General features: G+C 49.5%; 1 protein-coding gene and 1 non-coding gene across 5 annotated transcripts in view; both read left to right on the top strand.

Annotated features, from left to right (window-relative positions):
- The window catches only part of LOC105714893 (NADPH--cytochrome P450 reductase), a 73,870-nt gene that overhangs the window by 33,591 nt on the left and 12,661 nt on the right, over positions 1-27,618 (top strand). For all 4 annotated transcript variants that reach the window (XM_021672190.2, XM_021672191.2, XM_021672198.2 and 1 more), the window contains exon 2: positions 11,068-11,259. In XM_021672190.2, coding sequence (XP_021527865.1) covers positions 11,072-11,259 — 188 coding nt within the window. In that variant the 5' untranslated portion in view covers positions 11,068-11,071. The remainder of the gene's footprint in view (positions 1-11,067; positions 11,260-27,618) is intronic.
- Positions 1,861-1,995, top strand: LOC135274683 (small nucleolar RNA SNORA14). Its single transcript, XR_010342466.1, has one exon. It is a non-coding gene; the product is annotated as a small nucleolar RNA SNORA14 (small nucleolar RNA).

A 27,618-nucleotide genomic window follows, 5' to 3' on the forward strand; every position in this document is an offset into this window, starting at 1 on the left:
TTCCAATACTTTGGGAGGCCAAAGTGGGAGAATTGCTTGAGCCCAGGTGTTTGCGATCAGCCAGACTCCATCTCTATATTTTAAAATGTAGTTTTTAAGAAATTCAAATAACAACAAATAACAATTGAGTGTAGGTTTTTAATACAGGTTTATTAAGAAGAATGGAATGATTTTTGTAGGGATAACAATTTTGGACCAGGTGCCATGGCTCACACCTGTAATCCCAGCACCCTTCGAGGCTGAGTTGGGAGGATCACTTGAGTCCAGGAGTTTGAGACTAGCCTGGGCAACATGGCTAAACCCTGTCTCTATAAAAAAATATAAAAAATTAGCCGGGCATGGTAGTATGTGCCTGTAGTCCCGACTACTGTGGAGACTGAGGTGAGAGGATTACTTGAACCCAGAAGGTTGAGGCTGCAGTGAGCTGTAATTGTGCCACTGCACCACAGTCCGGGTGACAGAGCAAGACCAAGTCTCAAAAAAAAAAAAAACCAGAAAACCATTTTGTTTCATTGGGGTTCTGAGTTAGTGTTCCCAAATATCAAAATCTGCTGCAAATACCCACCTGTCAGCGCTCATCTGTAATGAGATTGTATAGGTTACAGCTTTGAAATATCTTTTCTTTTTTTTTTTAATTTTTTTTTTAAGACGAGGTTTCACCATGTTGGTCAGGCTGGTCTTGAACTCCTGACCTCAGGTGATTCGCCCGCCTTGGCCTCCAAAGTGCTTGGATTACAGGCCTGAGCTACCACGCCCAGCCTAAAATATCTTTTCACGCAAATAGGCACTGCCAAGTTATATTAGTCAGGGAGCATAAACTTTAATGGAGCATATTAATCACTGGAAGATAGTATTTATAGAATTTTATTTTTTTTTAGATTCCCCTCTTGATATTTGCCTTTTTGCATTATTACATTGCAGATCAGCCACATCCAATTGAAGGTTAGATGAGAGCTCCTCAATTGCATTGCACAGTTAAATGGATTTTTAAATATGGACATTTCCTTCATACGTAGATCAAGATCTGAAAAACTGCTAAGGCTAGAACTATGGTTTGAGCTCAGAAAAATGTGGAAAGTTATCTTGCCTGTTTTACCCTTGACAGTCTAGGAATTGCATGACTCAGGTTGACATTACTTGTGATTCATACAATGGTAATTTCATTGAAATGACTTTACTGCAGTATAAATTTTGCATATAACTGCTCTTTTGCCTTATAATTTTAGGTTGTCCTCATTAAGAAACATCAAGTCTGCAGCAAAAGCTAATTCCCAAAGCCATTTCTTATTTGGTAATAGTGGTTGAAGGCAGTTTTTTCTTTTCTTTTTTCTTATCTGTCTTTCTTTTCTTTCTTTTTTTTTTTTTTAGAATAAGAGGGCAGTACTTTTCAGTTCTTCTTGTTTGGAAAAGTTTTAGTATTCACTCTGAGCTCAAAATAGTCACACCAGACTTTACCACTGCTAAGCTGCTGAACTTCTGTATGGTAGGACAGGATATTCAGCTTCTATTTTTGGCAAAAATTCATAAGACTGACTTAGGTTAAGTCCATGAGAGGCAGATACTGTTGACATTCCCTTGTTCAATCACATATAATAGGTTCAAACTTTTTGCATAGTATCTGCTGGAGAATAACAAAGTAAACAACCATAGGCTCCAACTAAGCATTTTTTGTCCCTCACATTCATTATAACACATCTTAGTAGATTCCATTTCAGATTGTACTAAAGTTTTCTTAACTTCTTTGAAAATGCTCTTATTTGTAGTTGTTACATGCTAATTCTTCAAACTTGGTATTGACTCCAAGTAAACAACAACTGAAAAGTATTGGTAATGTCTTTAGATTCATCAAGAGCCAAGGCATTGTGTTCTTAAATCCTCTTAGTGGCTTCCCTCTAAATGCTTCCAAGATACGAGTGAATGCTATAGAAATTGCAGGGAAGTCCAAAGGGCTGTGCTGCGCCTGTGGCTCAGTCTAATTTTATACCTGCGACATCTTTTAAGAGAAATTTGCAAGAGGAAAAATTACCAAATTTAAAAAAAATAGCCAAGGAAATCTCAACTCTTCAAGGAAGCAAGGAAACCTACTTTCTTTGGGAATGACAGAGGAGGACCCAGTGCAAGTCAGGACTTCACCACCTGGCAGAAACAGGAAGCCCCACCCCACGTGTCAGTGGAGACCATCTGGGGAGTAATAATGAGGTACTCTTCTGTCTCCAAGGTAGGGTTTATCAGCAGAGCTCCAGGAGGAAGGCTGAGTCTTGCCTGACAGCAATGAATTGATATGTTCCTTCCCTACCAGCAGGGTGACAGAGAATATTTAATAAAATCAAAAGAGTCCGGGTGTAGCTCACATCTATAATCCCAACACTTTGGGAGGCCAGGGTGGGTGGATCACTTGAGGCTGGGAGTTTGAGACCAGCCCCTACAACGTGGTGAGACCCTGTCTCTACTAAAAATACAAAAACATAAATTAGCCAGGTGTGGTGGCATGCGCCTATAATCACAGCTACTCGGATAGCTGAGGCATGAGAATCACTTGAACTTGGGAGGCAGAGGTACCGGTGAGCCAAGATCATGCAATTTGCACTCCAGCCAGGGTAATAGAGACTGTCTTGAAAATAAAATAAAATAGAAGACTTAAATAAGATTCAGGATCTTAAAGTATTGAGAATGCCCAGGGTACAATAAAAATCAATCACTATCCCAAGAGCCACAAAACTCTCAACTTGAATGAGAAAAGACAGTCAACAGACCCCAGCATCAAGATGACACAGATGCTGGAATTAAACAAGATGTAAAGAAGAACCAAATGGATGTCTTAGAACCGAAACATACAATAGCCAAAATAGGCAACTGAATGGATGGCTCCGCAGCAGAATGGAGAAGACAGGAGAGAGAATCCGTGAACTTGAAGTTAGAACAGTAGAAATTACCTAAACCAAATGACAGAAACTAGACTTATAAAACAAAACAAATGAACAGAGCCTCAGGATTTTGTGGGACTAATAACAAAAGATCTAACTTTCATGTCACCAAAGTTCCAGAAGAGAGAGAGGGTGGGGCTGAAAAGTAATTTAAAAAACAATGGCGGCCGGGCATGGTGGCTCACTCCTATAATCCCAGCACTTTGGGAGGCAGAGGCGGGCAGAAGCCCAGCAGTTCGATACCAGACTGGGCAACATGGGAAAACCCCATCTCTACTAAAAATACAAAAATTAGCCAGGTGTGGTGAGGCACGCCTGTAGTCCCAGCTACTCAGGAGGCTGAGATAGGAGAATCCCTTGAGCCCAAGAAGTTGAGGCTGCAGTGAACCATGATTGTGCCATGATATCTCCAAAAGCAAAAGCTGAGAAGTTGCTATATTTGGCAAAAGACATAAATCTACAGATTCAAGAAGCTTAGCGAACCCCACACAAGATAAACACAAAGAACTCTGCACCAGGCCAGGTGCAGTGGCTCACGTCTGTAATCCTAGCATTTTGGAAGGCCTAGGCGGGCGGATCACCTGAGGTTGGGAGTTCAAGACTAGGCTGATCAACATGGAGAAACCCTGTCTCTACTAAAAATACAAAATTAGCCAAGTGTGGCAGCACATGCCTGTAATCCCAGCTACTCAGGAGGCTGAGGCAGGAGAACTGTTTGAACCCAGGAGGCAGAGATGTGGTAAGCTGAAATCGTGCCATTGCACTCCAGCCTGAGCAACAAGAGTGAAACTGTCTCAAAAAAAAAAAAAAAAAAAAGAAAGAAAAAAGAAATCTACACCAACATTTCAGTATGGATAATAAACTTCCTGGGCACTCTAGCTGTGTCTGTCTGAGTTACTCTTGAACACTGCTTTTTAACAGGTCACCCTGGAGAGTGTGGTGTTCCCTGAGTACCTCTCAGTCTCTGGCGGTTGAGCTGTTAGGCAGCAGTAGGGTATGGTTCTGTGAGGGTTTTCCCTCATCTTGAAGCCACTAAACCTTGCCTGAGGGGTCTGTAAACCCAAATAAACCCTGCTCCCCCTGTAGTCAGAGGGTGGATGCCAGAACCTTGTGTAGGTGGCCGTGACATGCCAGTGACAGTCAGCTAAAGGGCTAAATTACATGGTTTCTCCTTCCTTGTTACTGCTTTGACTGGGGTGTCTGACTCACCCTAATATCGGTGCTGAGTTGGTTGTTCAATCTTGTTTACTGACCAGAAATTGGAAACAGTAAATGCAAAACTGCAAATACTTCCTGGAAGATAACCTGTTCCAGTGTTGCAAACGGTTATACAGACAGCCCTTGTGTTCTTGCGTCATTCTCCCTTTGAGAAGCTGGTGAAGCTCCCTCCAGTGCCCCCCAGCCTGTGTGCCCCCTGGTTTATTTGTCTACCTTGCTTGGTGGTATGCAAGACTGGAGCTGCTGCCCTCGATTGCTACCTTGGTGGGAACCAGCCAGCTACCGAAATAGACGAGGAATTGTGGTCAAGCTATACATGCCTAGGTTTACCCTTCTCTGTCTGTCTGTTGTATTTAACAATGAAAACTTACAGAGACCTAATCTATAATAAAAGATCAAGTCAGATCTTCTCTATTTAGAGTAAGGGAGATCTGTTTGGCTGCTATTTTGACATATACCTTTTTCTGTGCCTTTTTTTTTTTTTTTTTTTTCTTTTTTGGAAACAGGATCTCACCCTTTTGCCTAGACTAAAGTGCAGTGGTGTGAGCATGGCTCACCGCAGCCTCAACCTCCTGGGCTCAAGCGATCCTCCCACCTCAGCCTGCCACATAGCTGGGACTACAGGCGCACACCATCAGGCCTGGCTAATTTTTGTACTTTGTGGTAGAAGTGGGATTTTGCCATGTTGCCCAGGCTGGTCTCAAACTCCTGAGCTCAAGCAGTTTGCCCGCCTTATCCTCCCAAAGTGCTGGGATTACAGGCATGAACCACTGCACCCAGCTCTGTGCCTGATTTTATAAATGAGCACGTCAAAGCCTTCTGTTGGTAAGGGGTGTGTCTAGGATCCCAGCCAGCTGGTGTGGCGGGGCTGTGGCAAGAGCCTGGTCTAGTTTTTGTTTGCTGTTGCGGACTGATACTGCATTTGGCCCCATGAACTCTGCTTTGTCCCCCGTTCCTTTTGCTGAAGGTTTACACTCGAGATGAAAGACCTTTCAGGGTGGAAGGCTCACACAGGCTCCCAGAACCTCCTCGGAGTGCCTGTAGGGACCACCTGACCTGGAAGAGAGTCGTCAGTCGAGACATTTGGAGTTTTCCCATCAGAGTATTTGGTATAGCAGAAGTGGCTCCCAAACTGTGCCGGGACACTGCAGCAAACTCACAAGTGCCTCTTTCTCAAATGCTGCAGACCCTCCAGGCTGTTGAACTCCATGCGAAGCGCTAGCTTGCAGCAGCTTACATTTCCAGCGTGAGATCTTTGCTGCGTTCCTTCTTAGGATTTTACATCTTTGCGAAGCTGGGTTTGCGGTGGTTGTTTGGACCTAACTACTTTATATGCGGAACTGTTAGGCATTTTTTTTTTTTTTTTGGCCTGTGGATACCATGAAAAATTTGCTGAGATACCAAGGGCTCCATGGACGATGAACATTTTCTCTGTTCCAGAGGATCTGTCTCAATAAATAAATAAATAAATAGAACACATGACACGCCCAACATGTGTTTTATTTATTTATTTACTTGAGACAGAGTCTTGCTTTGTTGCCCAGGCTGGAGTGCAGTGGCACGATCTCAGCTCACTGCAACGTCTGCCTCCCTGGTTGAAGCGATTCTCCTGCCTCAGCCTCTGGAGTAGCTGGGATTACAGGTGCGTGCCACCACACCCAGCTAATTTTTGTATTTTTAGTAGAGATGGGGTTTCATCACGTTGACCAGGCTGGTCTCAAAGTCCTGACCTCAAGTGATGTGCCTGCCTCGGCCTCCGAAAGTGCTGGGATTACAGGCATGAGCCACGGTGTCCGGCCCCAATGTGTGTTTTAAATCCTTGCACTTCATGTTTTTGATTTCTGCACATTTTAGGTTGCACATGTCATAGTGCATTCACCGATTTCCCTTCATTCTCGTGAGTAGTTACTGCGCACTGGATTCTGTGCCGAGGAAGTGTGTGCTGGGGAAGGGCTGGTGGAGCTGAGGTCTGGAGAATGAGTACAAAGCTTTGAGAGAAGGGGCATCTCAGACACCTGTTGGGCTGTGGGGCAGGACCGCAGAGGTGCGAGCCGGAGAGTGCCTCTGGGTGGGACTGGAGAGATGGGTGGGTGTTTGTGTGTGTGTCAAGGGGAAAATGGTTACGTTTCTTAACCTGGGGGCTTACTTGTGGCTTCAGCCCCCAGGCACGCTGCTTGGATCCTGGGATTCCTCCAAGCTTAACCTCTTTTTTGTGAGTCCTTCCTTTCCCACTGCATGCCAGACACAGAGGTGCCTGAGATGCTGCTCTTCCCTCAAGGAGCTCACACCGAGTGGGAGAGAGACCCATGTCCTAAGTAGAGGGTGGTGAACACAGCCTGCCGGGAGGCTGGGCCTATTTCTCGTTTCGCCCCTCAGACGAACTGCTTACCCCTTGTATTTTCATCTGTAACTCAGGGCCTTGGATAAAGTGATGGCTGGGCCCTTCCCACCACACATGTCTTCTGTCAGAAGTCATTTGATACTTAAAAGTCAAAGCTGCTGGGAACATTCTCGGTCTGTGGAGCCTCCAGGCTGAGCGCTGGGAGTGCCCAGCGTGCTGGTTGGGGCGGAGGGCGCTCAGGGCCGAGGCCACCGCTGTTGCCTGCAGGGAGTCCCTCACGGCCTCAAGGAGCAGCTCCTGTTGCTTTCTTTGGTGTTGCATGTTAGTTTCCTTAGAGGCACAAGAATGTGTGGTCCTGACTCTGGAACTCGGGGAAGAGCCTGAAAGAAGCTGTGAGTGCAGGTGCTAGAGACAGCCAGCATGAAGAGGAGGGAATCGAGTCAGCCTCCCAGACTGTGTCCTGATGGAGCTGCAGTGTGGTTTTCAGATGATGAAGGCATTCCATAGTCCATGTGCCAGGCACTGCCAGTCCAGGTACCCGAAAATCGGAAGGTTTTTGCCTTCTGTTCACATGTTTATTCGACAGATTGACATAAATGCTCATTATATGCCAGTCTGTGAACGAAGCCAAGTTCCTGCCCTTGAAGGGCTGACCCTCTAGTCAGGGAAATAGGTGGGGTTGGGGGGAATGTTTAATATCATGTCAGATTAGGGATAAGCTCTGTTGAGGGGTCAGAGGGTGGGGATTGTGGCCAAGGGGCCGTTGTAGATTCTGTCCTCAGGCAAAGTCTCTCTGAGATGGTGACATCTGAGCAGAAACTTGAATGAAATGAGGGAGTGAATTTTGCAAATAACAAGATGGCTGTGTGTAAAGGCCCTGAAACAGAAGGAGGCCAGTGTGACCTGTGAGGTGTGAGGAAGGGGAGTGTAATAAGAAATGTGGGTGATGGGAGTAGATTCTAAGGCCCAGGTCATAATGGGCCTTGTGAGCTATGTAAGGACTTTAGGTTTTTCTTGGGGTTTTTTTTTTGAGACAAGAGTCTCGCTCTGTTGCCTAGGCTAGAGTGCAGTGGTGCGATCTCGGTTTACTGCACTTGGCTCCTGACCTCATGATCTGCCCACCTCAGCATCTCAAAGTGCTAAGATTACAGGCGTGAGTCACCGCGCCTGGCCACTTTAGGTTTTTGTTCTAAGTATGATGTGAAGACATCTCAGGATTTTTTTGTTGTTGTTTTTGTTTTTTTAAGATGGAGTCTCGCTTTATCGCCCAGTCTAGAGTGCAATAGTGCTATCTCGGCTCACTGCAACCTCCGCTTCCGGGGTTCAAGCGATTCTCCAGACTCAGCCCACTGAGTAGCTGGGGTTACAGGCACACGACACGGCATCCAGCTAATTTTTGTATTTTTCGTAGAGACAGGGTTTTGCCACGTTGGCCGGGCTGGTCTCAAACTCCTGACCTCAGGTGATCTGCCTGCCTTGGCCTCCCACAGTGCTGGGATTACAGGCATGAGCCACCATGTCCGGCCCATCTCAGGGTTTTGATCAAACAAAAATCAATCCCAGGATCCCTGGTTTTGATTAAAAAGTCAGGGAGCGGGGCCAGGCATGGTGGCTCACACCTATAATCCCAGCACTTTGGGAGGCCGAGGCGGGTGAATCACGAGGTCAAGAGATCGAGACCATCCTGGTCAACAAGGTGAAACCCCGTCTCTACTAAAAATACAAAAATTAGCTGGGCATGGTGGCATGCACCGGTAGTCCCAGCTACTTGGGAGGCTGAGGCAGGAGAATTGCTTGAACCCAGGAGGCGAAGGTTGCAGTGAGCCAAGATCGCACCGTTGCACTCCAGCCTGGGTAACAAGAGCGAAACTCCGTCTCAACAAAAAAAAAAAAAAAAAAAGTCAGGGAGGGGACCTGACCTGATTTTTTAAAGCATCCACCTGGCTGCTGTGTGGGGAAAGGCCCGTCCATCAGGAGTCTCTTGGCGGTGATCATGTGGGTACAGATGTGCCACTAACCTCACTCTCAGCATGGTTGATTAATTCATAGAAACTGCCATGAGTTATACAATCAGCTTGGGTCTGTGTTGAGAAACAGGGACTTGGCTTCATGGGCATTAGATCTCCTCTTCTGGAAAATGAGGGGACCGGGTCACCTGGGGAGTTAGAAGGGAGGAGGGTGAACAGGGAGTGCAAGCTTATCAGCTGCTGCCTTGTGATGGGTGACAGCTAGGGGATTATTTCCTGTGTCATCACTGAACTCCCAGCTGGTTGCAGTTGGCCTCTGAGTATCTGCTGCCTCATGATTCTGTGAGACAGGTCCTGCTAGCATCCATCAAAGCAGATCCTAAATGCCCCTCTGTCTGGTTCCATGAAAGTGTGACCGGTGGCTCATAAGCTTGACAGATCCTGATATGACTAGCTTTGAGTAAATATTAAATGTGTTGATAAGATTAAATATAAACAGTATTCTCTGGGGACAACAGAATTCACTTTGTCCTTTAATGTCATATCAAAAAAGCTAAATTGAGGCCAGGCACAGTGGCTCACGCCTGTTATCCCAGCACTTTGGGAGGCCGAGGTGGGTAGAAAACCTGAGGTCAGGAGTTTGAGACCAGCCTGGCCAACATAGTGAAACCCCATCTCTACTAAAAATACAAAAATTAGCCAGGTATGGTGGCCGGCGCCTATAGTCCCAGCTACTTGGGAGGCTGAAGCAGGAGAATCGCTTGAACCTGGGAGGCAGAGGTTGCAGTGAGTCAAGATTGCGCCATTGCACTCCAGCCTAGGCGACAGATAGAGACTCTATCTCAAAAAAAAAAACAAAAAACAAAAAACAAAACTAAACTGAGATTAACTCAAGCCATTGGAAAAGCATCTCAGATTAGTGAGAAAGCAAAGACCCAGGCTTGCGGGCCTGTTCTGAATGGCCTGTTCCCAGCAGGTTGTATAGGGGTGTACTGATGCTCACAACCCTCAGATGCCCTGGCTTCCCAGACCAGCCCTGTGGTTTCCTGGTGACAGTGACAGCCATCAGAAGTCATCTGGAACCTAGTTTCCCGTTGCCTAATTGCTGACACATGACTAAGGCATTCCTGATTGCATCTGGGTGCTCTGGTTGTGGTGAAAGAAACACAGTAGGTCATATCCGTGATTGCAAAATGGAATGATGTTGATTTCATGTCTTGAGCCCAGCCTCCTTGGTAAGCAGCAGAAGCTGATGTTTCATGGACTCTCACTTGGGGCTTTGTTGACTCATGTCAGATCTGCCTACCAGGTGTCAGTGGTGGAAGGACCAGTTGAGCATCTTTCATAGGGACTAGACCAGTGACTTGAGGCTTCCCCAAGACCGCCTCTGATTCAGTGATTCAACAGGACTCACTGAACTCAGAAAAGCTTTTGCTTACAATGACAGCTTATTACAGCAAAATGATGCAAATTATAATCAGCAAAGGTCAAAGGCATGTAGGGCAGAGTCTAGGAGAGACCAGACACGAGTTTCCAGTGGGTCACACGTGTGTTTCCATCGTTGCTGGTCACACTTAATTCTCCCAGCAACGATGTGTGAGAACACGTGTGAAGACTTGATGCCCAGGGAAGGTCACCCAAGCCAAGGTGTCCAGGGCTTTTATTGGTGGGTCAGTCATGTAGGCATGGAGCGCCTGAGTCTCAAGGCTTACCTACTCCGTCTCCAGTACCCACAGACATCAGACTGACACAGCTCGATTCAAAACCCCAGGCACAGGGGCTCACGCCTGTAATCCCAGTGCTTTGGGAGGCCAAGGCAGGAGGACTGCTTGAGCCCAGGAGTTTGAGACCAGCCTGGGCAACATAGTGAGACCCTGTCAATAGAAAAAAATTTAAAAATTAGTATGATGGCGCACCCCAGTAGTCCTAGACGTCCTACTTGGAAGGCTGAGAGGATCACTTGAGCCCAGGAATTTGAGGCTACAGTGAGCTTTGGTTGCACCACTGCACTGCAGCCTGGGTGACAGAGCAAGACCCTACCTCTTAAAAACAAGAACAAAAACGCCCAGGCATTCACCATAAATCTCATTGTTAGCAGGAACTACCTTCATGGCCTAAGGTCTCAGGAATACAGAGACACTCTTGCCAGGCAGGATATTTCAAGGCTCATGAATATCAGGAGCCACTCAAGGGCCAGGACTGGTTTTGGAACGTGCAGAGTTTGGGGCAACCCCAGCCAGCCACACAGCTGGGGAAAGGGTTTGCTGCAAATTTCTCTCATGGACCCCCACCCCGACCCTGTGCATTGTCCTTGTGGGATTGGAGGGTGTTCCAGCACACTGAGAGTCAGTGGCTGTCACTCTCTCTGTCTGCAGGGGACCCAGTCCCAGCTGCAGCCTTAGATTGCACCCCAGGACCACCCTGGGCTGGTGCTGACACCACTGGGGGCTGTCTGTTGCGTCAGCTCCAGTCCAAGGCTGTGGCTGTCTTGGCAGGAACCTGGCTGTGTTGACATGCCCCAGGGGCATGTGGCCCAGCATTCAGGTGGCCACCCCAGCCTGCCTCAGGGGCACCCTGCTCCCCACTGCTGACATCTGCTGTGTCTCTCTCCTGACAGTTTCATGATCAACATGGGGGACTCCAACGTGGACACCAGCTCCACTGTGTCCGAGGCAGCGGCCGAAGAAGTGTCTCTTTTCAGCATGACGGACGTGATTCTGTTTTCACTCATCGTGGGTCTCCTCACCTACTGGTTCCTCTTTAGAAAGAAAAAAGAAGAAGTCCCTGAGTTCACCAAAATTCAGACATCGTAAGTGCCGCCTCTCAGCCTCCTCTCTCTCCCTCTTCTGTCACCATTCCAGGCAGCGTCCTGCACGTGGTCTGCAGGCTGAAAGAGGCAAGGTTCCTTGTAGCATTTTGGGGCAACTCTTGGGTTTTGCCTTCTTGCTAGATTGTGCTTCAGCTCTCCCTTAATAATCTCTTATGTGGGTTTTCTGAGACCCTTCTCTATCTGCTGTTTATTTGACCTTCACAGAAGGTATTCCGAGAATGACACCAGTTTACAGATAAAGAACTGGAGGCTCAAGGATGTTAACGGGCCTGCCAAGGTCATTAGCAAGCAACAGTAGCGCTAGAGCTGGAACCCTTTTTTTTTTTTTTTTTTAAAGAGACATGGTCTCACTGTATTGCCCAGGCTGGAGTGCAGTGGCAGTGGCACAATCAGGTTCACTGCAATCTCCACCTCCCAGGTTCAGGCAATCTTCCCACCTCAGCCTCCCAAGTAGCTGGGACTAAAGGTGCGCACCATACCCAGCTAATTTTTTTTTTTTTTTGAGATGGAGTCTTGGTCTTCTGTCTAGGCTGGAGTGCAGTGGCGTGATCTCAGCTCACTGCAACCTCAGCCTCCAGAGTAGCTGAAATTACAGGTGCCCACCACCACACCCGGCTAATTTTCTTTTTTTTTTTTGAGATGGAGTTTCATTTTTGTTAGCCAGGCTGGAGTGCAATGGCGCCATCTCAGCTCACTGCAACCTCCACCTCTGGGGTTCAAGCGATTCTCCTGCCTCAGCCCCCCGAGTAGCTGGGATTACAGACATGCACCACCATGCCTAGCTAATTTTGTATTTTTAGTAGAGAGGGGGTTTCTCTATGTTGATCAGGCTGGTCTGAAATTCCTGACCTCCCAAAGTGCTGGGATTACAGGTGGGAGCCACCACGTCCAGTCAATTTTTGTATTTTTTTTTTTTTTTAATAGAGACAGGGATTCACCGTGTTGCCCAGGCTAGTCTTGAACTCCTGCACACAAGTGATCCACCCACCTTGGTCTCCCAAAGTGCTGGGATTACAGGCATGAGCCAGTGTTCCCAACCTAGAACTGGCATTTTAAAGTCTAAGGCTGTGTGCTAATGGGCACAAAATCTTTGGACAGGCCTTATTTTGTTGCTCTTTTAAACCTTTCATGAAGCTTCCTTTTAAGAATAAGTGAAAAAGATGGACTAGTTAAAAGAAAAACATGAAATAATGGTACAGATGGTATGTACATAGGAAAAAATGATACGGAAAGTCTGCCTAAGTGACTTCGTCCCTGTCTCTCCAAGATGGATTTCCTTAAGCCACATGGAAATGTCATTCTCCAGACTTGAGGGTCCTGCAGCCAGAATCACTTTCTTGTGGTTACTCTCAGCTCAGTCTCAGACTCCAGATGCCCAAAGCCAGGTTTGAGTGGGGACCTGCCAGGTCAGGTCTGGGCTGAGGGAGCTCCAGGGGCACAGGCCTGCTGCCTTCAGAGACTCCCTAGATTTGGCATGGGGCAGGATTGGGAGCCGTTCTCAGACTAGAACCCCGTTGATTCTCTCTGTCTGCAGGGGACCCAGTCCCAGCTGCAGCCGTAGCTTGTACCCCAGGACCACCCTGGGCTGGTGCTGACACCAGTGGGGGCTGTCTGTCATGTCAGTTCCAGTCCAAGGCTGTGGCTGTCTTGGCAAGAATAAGCGACATGGAAAAGTCATTCTCCAAGGCTGAGCACGGTAAAGCATGCAGTCCACACCAAGTCCCGACGCCCTGTTCCAAGCTGGGTAACAGTTACAGCCTTCACACATGAAAGCAGATATTCATGCAACACAGTTCTTGTACCATGGCCAGGGAATTAGTTTTACATTTTTTAAAACTGGGTTTAGGGCCAGGCACAGTGGCTCACGCCTGTAATTCCAGCACTGTGGGAGGCCAAGGTGGGTGAATCACTTGAGGTCAGGAGTTCGAGACCAGCCTGGCCAACATGGCGAAACTCTGTCTCTATTGAAAATACAAAAACTAGTAGGGTGTGGTACATGCCTGTAATCCCAGCTACTAGGGAGGCTGAGGCAGGAGAATCACTTGAACCCAGGAGGCAGAGTGAGCCAAGATTGTGCCACTACACTCCAGCCTGGGAGACAGAGCGAGATTCCTTCTTAAAAGAAAAACAAAACAACTGGGTTCAATCTTATCTCCATCATTGACTCACTGAGCAAATATTTCCTGAGGCCCTACCTACAGTTTCCCAGACACTATCTTAAGGTTTGTGGCCGCAGCCATGAAGAAAATACGTGAATGCTGTCTTCATCAGGCTTACGCTCTAGTGCTGGGTGAGCCCTGCCCGAGACCTTAACCTCTTTCCCCCGCAGTTTCCTCATCTGCTAAATGGAGGCAGTAGTCCCAATCTCGTGGGGCTTTTGTATTGAATGAGGAAGAGATTATCAACTCACCAGCACTGCCCCTGGGGGATAGGAGCTGTGTAGTGTTAGCGTTGATTGCGTTTTGTGCCAGGCACGGTGATGGGTGCAATAAGGACCACAGAGCTGGCACTTACGTTAAAGCAGCTGGAAAATGAGGGTGTTGCAACATACTTTTTTTGTTTTTGAGACAGACTTTCACTCTTGTCACCCAGGCTGGAGTGCAGTGGCGCAATCTCAGCTCACTGCAGCCTCTGCCTCCTGGGTTCAGGCGATTCTCGTGCCTCAGCCTCATGAGTAGCTGGGACTACAGGCATCTACCACCACACCAGGCTAATTTTTGTATTTTTAGTAGAGATGGAGTTTCACACTGTTGTCCAGGCTGGTCTCGAACTCCTGACCTCAGGTGAGCCACCTGCCTTGGCCTCCCAAAGTGCTGTTATTACAGGTGTGAGCCACCACGCCCGGCCACAGTGTTCTTTTTAGAAATCGTTTGTGAACTGCTTTAACCTACGTTGTCTAATCAGGACCTCCTTGCAACAGTGCCATGCATTAGGCAGCGTCAGTTGCCTCATTTCTCCTCTCAGAGAGGTTATGGGATATGCCCAGGGCCAGGTGGCTGGGAGGTTGCAGGGCCAGGCTGGAGAGACAGGCTCCTCCAGCTCTCCGAGACAAGGAATTCCCTCTGGTGCGAGGATCAGACATCAGACCATGTCCTGCAGGAGGGGTGTTGGGCAGATTCTTTTTTTTTTTTTTTTTTTGAGACAGAGTTTCGCTCTTCTTACCCAGGCTGGAGCACAATGGCGCGATCTCGGCTCACCGCAGCCTCCGCCTCCTGGGTTCAGGCAATTCTCCTGCCTCAAGCCTCCTGAGTAGCTGGGATTACAGGCGTGCGCCACCGTGCCCAGCTAATTTTTTGTATTTTTAGTGGAGACGGGGTTTCACCATGTTGACCAGGATGGTCTCGATCTCTTGACCTCGTGATCCACCCGCCTTGGCCTCCCAAAGTGCTGGGATTACAGGCTTGAGCCACCGCGCCTGGCCATGGGCAGGTTCTTAAAGGTAGAGGCTGAAAGGACTTTGGAGCAGAGATAGGAAGGGCAGATCAGCTGGAATCCAGCCCATCCCGTCTGGGGCTGGCATTGCTGGTGTGGGATAGTACTTTTGATAAAAAAGCCTAGTACTCAAGATAAAGAGACCAGGGTCCAGGACCCAGCTTCTGAACTGGCCCTTATCTGTAAAACTGCTCCCACCCTGAGTGAGGATGTGGGTGGGTCCTGGGATCATGGGGAGCTGCCACCAAAGGAGGCAGGGTTTTTCTCTTAGCTCATGCATTCTCACCGTCACTTCTCTGGCCTCACAAGATGAACTTGAAATAAAACGTGTAGACTGTTGGAGCTGTGGGGTCCCAAAGCACTTGTATTTTGTTGATTCTGTTTCTCTGTGCCAGGATGCTGAAACTCTGTTCTCTCCACCTAATCATGATCTTCTAACCTTATGTGTATGGAGAACTGCCCTTTCCAGAGTCTTTTCTCTTCACTCCTTAAATCACGCTGGATACCTGCTGTGGCCAGGGGTTTTGCCTGGACACTGTACAAGAGAAATATTTCTAGTACCAGGGCTAAATTCTGGACCCTGAAGTTGGGTGGCTAAGGTCAAGTCCTGACTTTGCCACATTAGCCATGTGACATTGGCCAGGTGACAGTCTTTCCAAGTCTTTGTCCCCAGCTATAGACTGGAGGTAGTAATAGTACTGACCTCGTAATGCTGTGAAAACTGAGTTAATCCATCATAGAGCTCTTTGCCCAGTTACTGGTGCGTAGTAGGCTCTCAGATGTTATGGGTTATTATTATTTATTATTATTTATTTTTATTTTTTTGAGGCAGGGTCTCATTCTGTCATTCAGGCTGGAATACGCTGGCATGATCTCGGCTCACTGCAATCTCTGCCTCCCAGGCTCAAGAGATCCTCCCACTTTGGCCTCCCAAGTAGCTGGGACTACAGGCATGCACCACCACGCTTGGCTAATTTTTGTATTTTTGGTACAAATAGGAGTCTCACCATGTTGCCCAGGCTGGCCTGAAACTCCTGGGCTCAAGCGATCCACCTGCCTCAGCCTCCCAAAGTGCTGGGATTACAGGTGTGAGCCACCACTCCTGGCCGTGTGTCATTATTTTTATTAATACCATCTCCAGTCTTACAAGAGCCCTTCCATGAAAACATTAGCAGCCCATTTTGTAGACGAAGAAACCGAGGCACCAGGGATTGAGGAGTTTGCTCAAGCTCACCTAACTTCTAAGTAGCAGCAGGGTTGGCTTATGAATGAAGTCTGTAAACTCCACAAGCCATATTTTCTCTACTTTGCTATGCTGCTTTCAGTCTTCCAAGATAATGTTAATAGGCCTGGCATGGTGGCTCACGCCTGTAATCCCAGTGCTTTGGGAGGCTGAGGCACAAAGATCACTTGAGCCAGGAGTTCAAGACCAGCCTGAGCAACATAGGGAGACCCCATCTCTACAATAAACAAAAAAAAACGATGGTGTTAATTTACCTTTGAGGAGAGTATTCTTTGTCTGAAGTGCTTGGGGACAGAAGTGTTTTGGATTTTGGACTTCGGATGTTTGTATTCTACTCACAGGCTGAGCATTTCTAATCTGAAAATCTGAAATGCTCCAATGATTCTTCCCTTTGAGGATCATGTTGGTGCTCAAAAAGTTTTTGAGATTTCAGATTTTTAGATTAGGGGCGTTCAGCCTGTAGATATTATTTTACAAAGTAGGAGGTTGGGTGTAGTGGTTCACGCTTGTGATCCCGGCTCTTTGGGAGGTCAAGGCAATTGCTTAAGCCAAGGAGTTCTAGACGTGCCTAGGCAACATAGCAAGACCCTGTCTCTATAAAAAATATGACAAAACTAAGGCTCAGAAAGGTCACCTAGCTGATAACAGCCGGGCCTCAAGGCTAGACCTCCTCCTCTAAATCCCACATCAATGTCTCCGGCTACCTGTATTTTAATGAGAAAGGTGATTTCTGCCACAGCACAGAGCTGTGGGGAGTCATAGGGCTTAGTGTGGGGAAGGTATGTGGCCCAGGACTATATCAGGAATTCTCACCATGATTTCTAGCAGCTTCTAGAATTGGTATTTATTTATTTTGTTTTAGAGACGGTCTCGCCCTGTCACCCAGGCTGGAGTGCAGTGGCACGATATCGGTTCACCACAACCTCCACCTCTAGTGCTCAAGCGATTCTCCTGCCTCAGCCTCCCAAGTAGCTGGGATTACAAGTGCCCACCACTATGCCCAGCTAATTTTTGTATTTTTAGTAGAGACGGGGTTTTGCCATGTTGGCCAGGTTGGTCTCAAACTCCTGACCTCAGGTGACCCACCTGCCTTGGCCTCCCAAAGTGCTGGGATTACAGGTGTGAGCTACTGCACCAAGCCAAACACATTTTTTAAAAAAAACCTGGTGGGATTTTTTTGATGGAATTGGATTGCGTCTGTAAATTAATATGGGAAGAGTTGACATCCTACAATATTGAGCCTTCCATTCCATAAACATTGTTTTATCCCTCCAGAGGAGGACTTTTGGACTTTTGTAATAGCAATTAAAGACTTGTTAGAGAGGCGTGGTTATGAGCAGCAGGTTCTTTTTAATAATAATCGCAGTAGTAATGATAATAAATGGCCCTTTCTGCCGGGTGTGGTGGCTCACACCTGTAATCCCTACACTTTAGGAGGCCGAGGCCAGGGGATCACTTTGAGCCCAGGAGTTCAAGATCAGCCTGGCAACATAACGAAACCCTGTCTCTACAAAAAAAATACAAACATTAGCCAGGCATGGCAGCGTACTCTTGTAGTCGGAGCTACTTGGGAGGCTGAGGTGGGAGGATCACCTGAGCCTGGAAAGCCAAGGCTGCAGTGCGCTGAGATTGCGCCACTGCACTCCAGCCTGGGGGAAGAGTGAGACCCTGTCTCAAAAAATAAAAAAGTAAAATTCAAGAATTCTCCTTTCTGAACATAATATAATGCCATCCTCACACCTTGAAAGTCAACAGTAATTCTTCCGCATCATTAGGTAGCCAGGCAACATTTATTCATAGTTCCCTGATTGATCAGTGTTTTATTTTGTTTAACAGTTTTTAAAATTCAGGATCTAAACAAGATCCATACACTGCAGTTGATTAACAAATGTTCTTTTGGGAGAGGTCAGCTATATTAAGATATAATTTACATACAGTAAAATGCCCCCCCCACCCTTTTTTGAGACAGGGTGCTCTGTCACCCAGGCTGGAGTGCAGTGGTGTAATCAGGGCTCACTACAGTCTCTACCTCCCAGGCTCAAGGGGATCTTTTCATTTCATCCCCCGAGTAGCTGGGTCTATAGGCATGTGCCATCACACTCGGCTAATTTTTCTTTTTAATTTTAGTAGAGACAAGGTCTCACTATGTTACCCAGGGTGATCTCGAACATCGGAGTTCAAGTGGTCCTCCTGCCTCAGCCTCCCAAAGTGCTAGGATCACAGGCATGAGCCATGGCGCTGGGCCAAAACTTTCCTTTTTAAGTGCATAATTTCATGAGTCTTGACAGACGTATGCAATTCTGTAATCAACGTCACAATCAAGATCTAGAACATTTTGTCTCTCCGAAATGTTCTTCTATCTCTTTGCAATCGTTCTCTTCCGCCGGGCAGTCAGCCTCTGGCAACTGCCAGTCTTACTCCTGTCCCTGCCGTTTAACCTACACGTCAAGTCCCTTTCCATTCTTAGGCTTCCCTTCCATCCCATTTCTTCCTCAAAATGTCATTTGTATCATAGAGTTTCCCACAGTCTGGAGTTTCCTGATTACATCCCCCTGGGGACTGCTTTTGAAAAGCCACAAAAGATCTCATTTTCCTGAGTGAGCTTCATTTTGGGGCCTGCTCTTGACAGAAAGCCCGGGAGAGCCAGGGATCAGGGCTGCCAGCATCACATGTGTCTGTTTTCTGTTTTGTTTTTTCTCCCATCGCTTAAGCTGGAGAGCAGTGGCACAATCTTGGCTCACTGCAACCTCCACCTCCCAGGTTCAAGCAATTCTCTTGCCTCAGCCTGTTGAGTAGCTGGAATTACAGGCATGCGCCACCACACCGGCTAATTTTTGTATTTTTAGTAGAGACAGGGTTTCACCATGTTGGCCAGGCTGGTCTTGAACTCCTGACCTCAGATGATCCACCCACCTTGGCCTCCCAGAGTACTGGGATTACAGGCGTGAGCCACTGCGCCTGGCTCAACATGTCTGTTTTTATCCCCTGAGTGCTGACAGATGGGAAGTGGATCCGGAGGTCTCGCCACATCCAGTTCTGGGTCACTTTCTCTGTAGTGAGGTCCTTGGCTCCACCAAACATGAAAAGAGAAACACAAATGAGACTTTCAAGGAAGAAAGCATTAGGGAAGCCTATGGCTACAAGTGTAGATGGTACACAGGGCCCAGTGCTTCCCGCTACTGTCAGAATGGCCAGGACATGGGCCAGGATGTTTCTGCCACTCCTGCAAGCACAGGTCTGGGTTTTCTGCTGCCACCTGACTTCCAAGAGGACGTTACCTCCTTTCCTGGTCCCTGATGAGATGGGGGTGGTTTCTGTCACTCTAACAAGTGCTTGAAACTCCAGACATGGGCTGTCGGGAACTGCCATGCAGAGCACATGTTGTCTGACCTCCTGACTTCACTGGGCACTGTCGGGGTGCAGAAGGGGGAGCTGTTGATGGCACAGTGGGACACATGCTCTACTGGCCTGGGGGCGGTGGGAATGCAGAGAAAGGGCACCCCCCCACCGCATTGCGGGTGTGTCAGGGATGAGATGCCCCCACAGAAGCCTAGGAGACTGAGTAGGAGGCTGGGGAAGAGCTGCCTGTGCAGAGGCCGGGAGGCGAGGACACTCGGGGCTCCTCTGAGGAAGGCACATCCTGGTAGAGCCCAGGCACAGGTCACCAAGGGAGGCACAGGTCATGGAGGGATCAGGGGTCTTAAAGAGTTGTGGTCACCAAGGAAGTTGGATCATGGAGGGAGCTGACACAGGAGAGCATCTTAGAGGGCCTTGGGACCTTCCAAGGGGTATGGGGTTTTTCCCAGCTTTATTGAGGTATAAATGACAAAAATTATATACATTTATCAGAGCATCTATCTATCTTTCTTTCTTTCCTTTCTTTTTTCTTTCTTTCTCTCTCCTTTCTCTCTTTCTTTTCTTTTCTTATTTTTTTTGACGGAATCTCGCTCTTGCCCAGGCTGGAGTGCAGTGGTGCAATCTCCGCTCACTGCAACCTCTGCCTCCTAGGTCCAAGTGATTCTCCTGCCTCAGCCTCCCAAGTAGCTGGGACTATAGGTGCATGCCACCAAGCCTGGCTAATTTTTGTATTTTGAGTAGAGGCAGGGTTTCACCACGTTGGCCAGGCTGGTCTCAAACTCCTGACCTCAAGTGATCCACCTGCCTGGGCTTCCCAAAGTGTTGGGATTACAGACATGAGCCACCGTGCCCAGCCTAAGCATTTTTCTTTCTTTGTAAATTTTACTTTTCTCAGCTTTAAAATGACATAATTGACAAATAAAAATCATATACGTACATTTAAAATTATGTAAGTTTAAAGTATACAATATGATGTACCAAGTACCATCTCAGTCGGGAGACCCACCCACACGGTGCTGAAGGTAATGAGAGGCAGACACCCAGATAGGACGACAGGGTGGATCCATCCGGAGGGACCAGCTGCCCACCGAGCTGAGAGCCTCAGGGGCTCACAGCATTCCAGGCTGAAGGCCCCGAGCAGATTCTCATCCACAGATTTATTTTCTCTTAACAGGTGATTCTTATTAACAAACAGGTGTTCTGTATTTGCTTATAACTCAAAAATATACCAAGTAGGCAGCTGTTACCTGCCTACCACTAATTACAAACTAAAAGGTATCCTCCACAAAGGAGCCACGGGGCAGGGCGAACTTAATGTTTCTCGACAGTGATGTTTTGAGCCAGGCATGGTGGCTTACACCTGTAATCCCAGCTACTTGGGAGGCTGAGGCGAGAGGGTCACTTGAGGCCAGCCTGGGCAACGTAGCAAGACCTCGTCTCTACAAAAACTTGAAAATAAATTTTAAAATCAACTGGCTGTGGTGGTGTGGACCTGTCATCTCAGCACTTTGGGAGGCTGAGGTGGGAGGATTGCTTGAGCCCAGGAGTTTCAGGCTGCAGTGAGCTATGGTCACACCACTGCACTCCAGCCTGGGCAACAGGACAAACCCTATCTCTAGAAAAACTAAAAAAATCAGTGTAAAAAAGTGATACCTGTGTATCACGCCAACAGGGAGCTGGGGAAGCCTTTGTAGGAGGCAGGGTCTTGAGAGCGGTGGTCCCATGAAGCACCATTTGGAGCTGGAGTGGAGGGAGCTGACTCGGAAGCAGGAAGATGGGCTAGGAGGCTGCTGGCCTCAGCCCCGCAGAAACTGACCAGGGCCCCACGTCACAGCTGGAGAGCGGAGAGCAAATGCAGAAGGTACCAACAGATCAGAGAAAGGGCTCCAAGCCACGGCTTTTGAAAACATAATTCTGAGACCCTCATCACCCACCAGAGGTGAGGTTTTTATCCCCAGTTTACAAATGGCAGTGCTGATCTGAGAAGCGAGTGAATGACCTGGCCAAAGCCGACGTTAGGTGTGAGAGCTGGGATTCCAGCCTGGGGCTTCCTGCACCACGCTCTCCCTAGGACCCCTGGCTCTTGTCATGGCCGCTGCAGCCCAGCCCTCCTTTCCGTCCCCTTTGATTGCTCACAAAATAGCAGGGCCACTTTGTGCCACATCATCTTACTGTCTGAGGCTGTGGCCTTTTCTCTCTGTCACTGAGGGGCTGAATAACCCTGAGTTTCTCTTCTCTGTCTCCGGTAGCCTTAGTCCTGGCCACCCACTGGCTCAGGCTCACTGCTGAGGTGGTCAGAAGAGCGCCCCAAGGCTTTCGCGTGTGTTGGCACAGCAGGCTTTTGGGTCTTCACAGATTTGCTCATGGAGTCCCGATGTGAACACGTGGAGGACATAAGAGGGTGGGGATGAGGGAGCGGCAGCCCACCAGGGCCCTAGAGAGTCCTGAGGACGGGGCCCCAGGATCCCTGGGAAGGGCCGTGAGATGCGCTCCCTGAACATGCCTGGGACTCACTGGAGACAGGGTAGGGTGGGGGTAGATGCAACTGGCTGGGGGAGCAGACAGGAACCCTGGGCACAGGGCCACTGTGGCCTGGAGCTTTCACAAGCCTGGAGTCGAATTACCACTCCACCCCCAGCCTTACCGTCCTGTCAAGGTGAATAGAAACCCTTGCTCACTGCACGGGGTAGTGAGGATTAAATGAAATAAAATAGCTCCTTGAATGCTAGCTGGCATACAGTAGGCACTCGGTAAGTAGTCATTCCCTTCCCCTGTTTTGTTTGTGACTTGTGGCCCCTCACATCTACTGTCACCTCCCCCTGCCTGTGGCCAGCTGTCTCAGGCAGGTGCCCTCCCCACGTATTCATCAGAGTCCCCGTCCACAGAGACAGCTGCTGGCTTCTATCTAAGCTCTGGAAAACCTCTTTCTGTTTTCACCAAAGGCCAGCATTTCAAACCATTAGCCTCATGCCACAAGGCTCTGAAGGTAAAGAAACCTGGGCCCGCCTAGCGGAGCCCACTGTCCGTCCTGCCACGAGCAGGCTGCCCCCAGCTCTGCTGCCATCTGTGCCTCAGCCGCCACCCCTTCTCTCGCCGTGGGCACCTGTGACCCTGGAGCCTGGAGAACTTGGCACTAGACGCTAGGCCCTGAAGGGGAGCTGGTCCAGAGCAGCTTCCGCATGTGTCACCAAGGGCAGGGGACAGTCTCAGGAGAAACCAGGCCCGCTGTGCAGAAAATCCAACTGAATTTGCAGTTTCCAGAAACACTGCTCAGTGTCGTCTGGGACTGGAGCAAAATGAACCGCACATCTTGGTTCATCTTGGTCCAAGTGACTCAGTGCTTTTCACCACCCTCCCTCATCTTCCCCAGGCGGTGGACTGCAGCTGACTTCTGAGCCTGAACCCAGAGAAACTCCTGCTCCCAATTTAGGCGTGGAGAGGCCTAATTGGAACCTTTCGTGCGCCATTCTGGAGTCACATGGTCTCTGGGCTCCAGGCCTGGGACAGCTGCTACCTCTGTACGGCTGGAGCCTTGAGGTTTCTGGCTTTATCTTTTTTTTTTTTGAGATGGGGGTCTCACTGCCACCCAGGTTGGAGTGCAGTAGCACAATCATGGCTCACTGCAGCCTTCACTTCCCAGGCTCAAGTGATCCTCCTACCTCAGCCTCCCAAGTGGCTGGGCCCACAGGCGCACACCACTACACCCGGCTAATTTGTGTATTTTTGGTAGAGACGAGCTGTTTCGCCATGTTGCCCAGGCTGGCCTCAAACTCCTGAGCTCAGGCATCCACTCGCCTTGGCCTCCCAAAGTGCTGGGATTACCAGTGTGAGCCACCGCACCCCACTGAGTCTTGGGCTTTCAGATGGGCCGTGTGCACTCAGGAACCTCTGAAGGGTGGTCCCCAAGATGGATCATCTCCCTCGAGAATGGATGCTCACCTTGCTGGGCATTTCCCTGACTGCCCCGATGGGGGGGCAGGTGTGTGCTTCACAGACACAGGACGCTTCCCGCTGACACAGACCCAGTGTCTTAGGCTCTGTTTGTCCGAAGTTCTTTTGTGTGGGGGAAGACGGGGACCAGATCTAATTTAATGTGATTGTGCAGTGCCCTGGCAGCGGGATCAGCGTGGCTTTCTTTATGGAGAGCAGCCCTGCCATAGCAACCTGCAGGCTGCCTTCTAGAGTCTCTTAAGAGCTTTGTTTCACAGACATGACTTCCTTTTTTTTTTTTTTGAAGATGGGAAAGGGGGAGGGCTGGGGAGAAGAGCTCTGATATAAACAGTTACCAAGGAGACCCAAGTCGGGGTTGGAAAGGTTTTCTCCTTCCCTCGGTCCATACAGAAGGAGGAGGGGTGTGTGCCCGGCGCAGGGGCTCATGGGAGGCTTCAGTCTGGCATCCGGAGTCCTGCCTGCTGGGGCTCCAGATGTTGCAGAGTTCTCGGGCTTGTGGGGACAGAGGCAGGCAGGAGCTGGGGGAGATTCTGAGAGGACTTTGGGGTGTCCAGGAGCACTTTGAGGCCACGGGCCCAGGCAGCTGCCCCACCAGCACAGAACGGGGGATGTGCAGGCCTGAACTTTCCATCCGCTGGCCCCTGCTGGTGTCCGGGAGAGAGCTGCCATCCTCCTTTTCCCTTAAGTCCTGGAGCTGGGAGTGAGGAGCCATGGGGTGCACGTATTCATCTCCATCTGAGGAACCCGCCCCGAGAAGGTCAGTTCCAGACACTGTCCCTGGCGGCAGACTCCCTTGATGCCCCTTGGCCAGGGGACACCCGCACCGTCACTCGAGTGTGGGAGACCTCCTCCTGGTGGGGACACACTGGAGGCCTGAAGATGCGGCTGCTTGGAGTTAACAGCAAAGTCAGCCGTTCCCAGGGTTGTTGCTCCTGTCTGTGGCAAGGGGCTCTGCTGGGCCTGGGTACTGGTCGCCCCGCTGGTCCCAGACTTGCACCCTGCATTTCCTGCTTTCAAAGGAAGGAATTTGGATTGGAGACCAGGAAGGCCTCATGCACCTTCTTCTCCGCCTATAATCAATCAGGTTCCCCATGCAAATCCACGTCTGAAGCCCTTCGATGGAATAGAGCCCGTTCAGAGCAGTCCGGTGTGGGCCCCCTCGGGCTGAGCCTGTGAACCCTGCTTCCCGGGCCCAGCAGCAGGGCCTTGAGTGGGAAGGGAGTTTCCTGGCAGCCTTGCTGGCAGGATGGGTTTAACCAGCAGGAACTTAAAGGAATTGTTCTGTGTTGCGCCAGTGACCTAGAGGCACAGGTCTTCCTGTCTCCTTGGGTTCCCTTTCCCCGCTAGACCGCTCACACTTCTTGGGAGAACCCTTGCCTTGGGGCAGAGCAGCTGGTACAGCCTGTCCACTCTGATGCTCCAGCCCAGAGGCTCCCCTCTCTACCCTCAGAGCCAGCTAGCCTGGCGTTCTGCTTTATCCACACACAAGTCCTCCTCCCCACCCACGTGCTGGGCTTCGGGGGCTGGAGCCGAGCTCAGAAGTTGCCATCCCTGGCAGCCCACTTCCCGTGGCGCTGTCTTTCTGGGGGGCATTTTCTGTTCCTGAGAAGAGAAGCCAGCTCTTCCAAGAGGCCTTTCCTGGTTTCTTCAGCCATAAGCGTCTGCTCCCTTTGAAGCTGGGGCGTGAACCCATCCTGTCCCATCTGTCCCTGTTGCGTGAACCGTGCCATCCATCCGTGTGGTCTTAGCACATGCCACCTTGTGCCATGGATGTCTTTGAAATCACAGACTGACCGGTTTCTAAGGAATGCTCTTTTTTCTATTGGGCATTAATTAAGTTCCCCAGTTAGGCACCAGGGAGGCTGCAGAGACCAGATGCCACGCTTTAAATAATAGGAGTGTAGGCAAGAGAGGGGCAGGGCCTGGGCAGTCCCATGCCTGTCTGGTGGCAGAGCCAGGATTTAAAGCCAGGTCTGCTCTGCCACGTGGCTCTTCCCATCTTGCTGGGATCCTCCTCAGAGCCTGTCTTCCCCTGGCTGGAGGATTGGCCCTGTGAAGTCAGAGATTGGCTCGTTCTAGTCTCACGCCCTTGGTGCCTGGCACGGTGCCTCCCACGCTCCCACCTGGCTGGCGTGCGTTTCCCGCAAGTACAGGGAGAGCCACCCAGCACTCACGGACACCGGGGTTTGCCTCTTGTCCTTTTCTTCAGCACAGCTTCAGATCCACCTTGTTGGAACTTCCCTGAAAGCATCCGTCCTTTGAGAAGAGATAGGGGTTGGCTTTTCAGCTGATGTCAGATCAGACCTCAGAGGTAGCTAGGGAGTGAGAAGTGCCTTCAGCCTTAGTCCGCCCATTCCAGCCTCATGCTGGACAGAGAGCTCGGGACTGACCACTTTAGGAGGAGACACGGCGTCCTGTGCCATGTGCCAGGCATTGCGCTTATGGCAGGGACACACGGATGCCTCCCCAAGGTTATTCAGCCCAGGCCTCCAGTTAAGCTGTGGGAACACCCAGAGTAGAGGGCATTGGCTGATTGGTGTGTGTGCCACAGCGAACATGGCGACAGGTAGCCTTGCTGCGTGAGGGGCAGGGATGGCCTCGGGAGAGGAACGTTAAGTTCTGTAGAAGTTCGTGGGGAGGGGTCACAAGAAGAGTGTTGTGAGCCCAGGGAGCCCCATGGAAATGTGAATAGCTCAGTGCAGCCCAGAGAGACCAGAGGCTGGAGAGGCAGGAAATGGGGCTGGGCCGCTGCGGGAGGGGTGTTGAATATTTAGAATATCTTCTCTGCCAGGGTCTCCTTACTCAGCGTGTAGCTTATTCTAATTGTTCTTATTGTTGAAGGCTTCCAAATCAGTCGGTCAGGCCACACGTGCACCACTTCTGTTTATTTCTATTGACTGATTGATTGATGGATTGACAGGGTCTCGCTCTGTCTTCCAGGCTGGAACTGAGGTGTTTGAAGGTGCAGTGAGCCATGATCACACCACACAGTCATACGATTGCACAGTGGTGAGATCATAGCTCACTGCAGCTTCAAACACCTGGGTTCAAGCCATCCTGCCACCTCAGCCAGGCACAGACCACCACACTTGGCTTTTAAAAACATTTTTTTAGAGATAGAATATTGCTATTTTACCCAGGCTGGTCTCAAACTGGCCTCAAGTGATCCTTCCACCTTGGTTTCTGAAACTGCTGGCATTGCAAGTGTGAGCCACTGAGCCAGGTTCTTGGAGACTCTCTTTAAGAAAATGCATATTCAAGTCTTCTGACAGTTTTTCTGATGAAGGATGTGTCTTTTTCCCGTTGATTTGTAGGGCTTTCTTACAGTCTCACAGTCTTTTGTCCACATGTAAGTACATTACAAATACCTTCTCCCATGCTGCAGCTTGCCTTTCCTTCCTTTAATGGTGTCATTTTATTTTAGTTTTTTAGTTTTTTGAGGCAGATTCTCAGTCTCTTGCCCAGGCTGGAGTGCAGTGGTGCGATCTCAGCTCACTGCAACCTCCGCCTCCTGGTTGAAGTGATTCTCGTGCCTCAGCCCCCCGAGTTGCTAGGATTACAGTTGCACAGCACCATGCCTGGCTAATTTTTGTATTTTGAGTAGAGATGGGCTTTTGCCATGTTGGCCAGGCTGGTCTCGAACTCCTGATCTCAAGTGATCCACCTGCCTCAACTTCTCAAAGTGCTGGGATTACACCCATGAGCCACCACGCTCGGCCAAAAATGTCATTTTAAATGGGAGCAACTGTATTTTCATGTTCAGGCTTCTCACTTGATTCAGAATGGCCATATTTCAAATATCCTAACATTTGCCACCCGGAGGGTGTTTCCCACCCTGCTGTATTCGGCCAGGGTTTTTAACCTCATTCAGCTCGAAAGTCCTGGGCAAGTGGCATTGGGCTTGTTCCTGTGGGCCTGCAGGCCTGCGGCAGCAGTTAGAAGGAAACAGAAGGACCAAAAATGGAGAGGGTGGGGGCAGGAGGCCGGAACTGGGAAGTGGAGAGTGGACAAAGGATCGTGTCACCCCAGCCTGATCCTGAGGCTGGCAGGCACCAGGCTGCCCTCTGGAGGGGACAGACCCAGGTCAGGACTGTCGTCCCAGGAACGCAGAGAAGGGAAAAATGAAACGTGGTCCCAGTGCAGGGGAAGCGAAGGGGGTCTTTGAATCTCAGGGGAGCTGACCCTTGCGCAGGACCTGGAGGGCAGAGTGGGCGTCAGCCAGGTGAGGGGCGTGCGGCAGGAAGGCTCTGGGTAGAGGCGATGGCATGCACAGGATTCTGAGGCCACCGTGCAGGGAGGGGGTGTGATTCACCCCCCATGCTGGATCAAGCATGGTTTGTGGAGGTGAACTGCAG

Source organism: Aotus nancymaae, unplaced genomic scaffold (assembly GCF_030222135.1).
Source record: "Aotus nancymaae isolate 86718 unplaced genomic scaffold, 86718_ANA_hifiasm-v0.15.2.pri h1tg000012l, whole genome shotgun sequence".
Lineage (NCBI taxonomy): Eukaryota > Metazoa > Chordata > Mammalia > Primates > Aotidae > Aotus > Aotus nancymaae.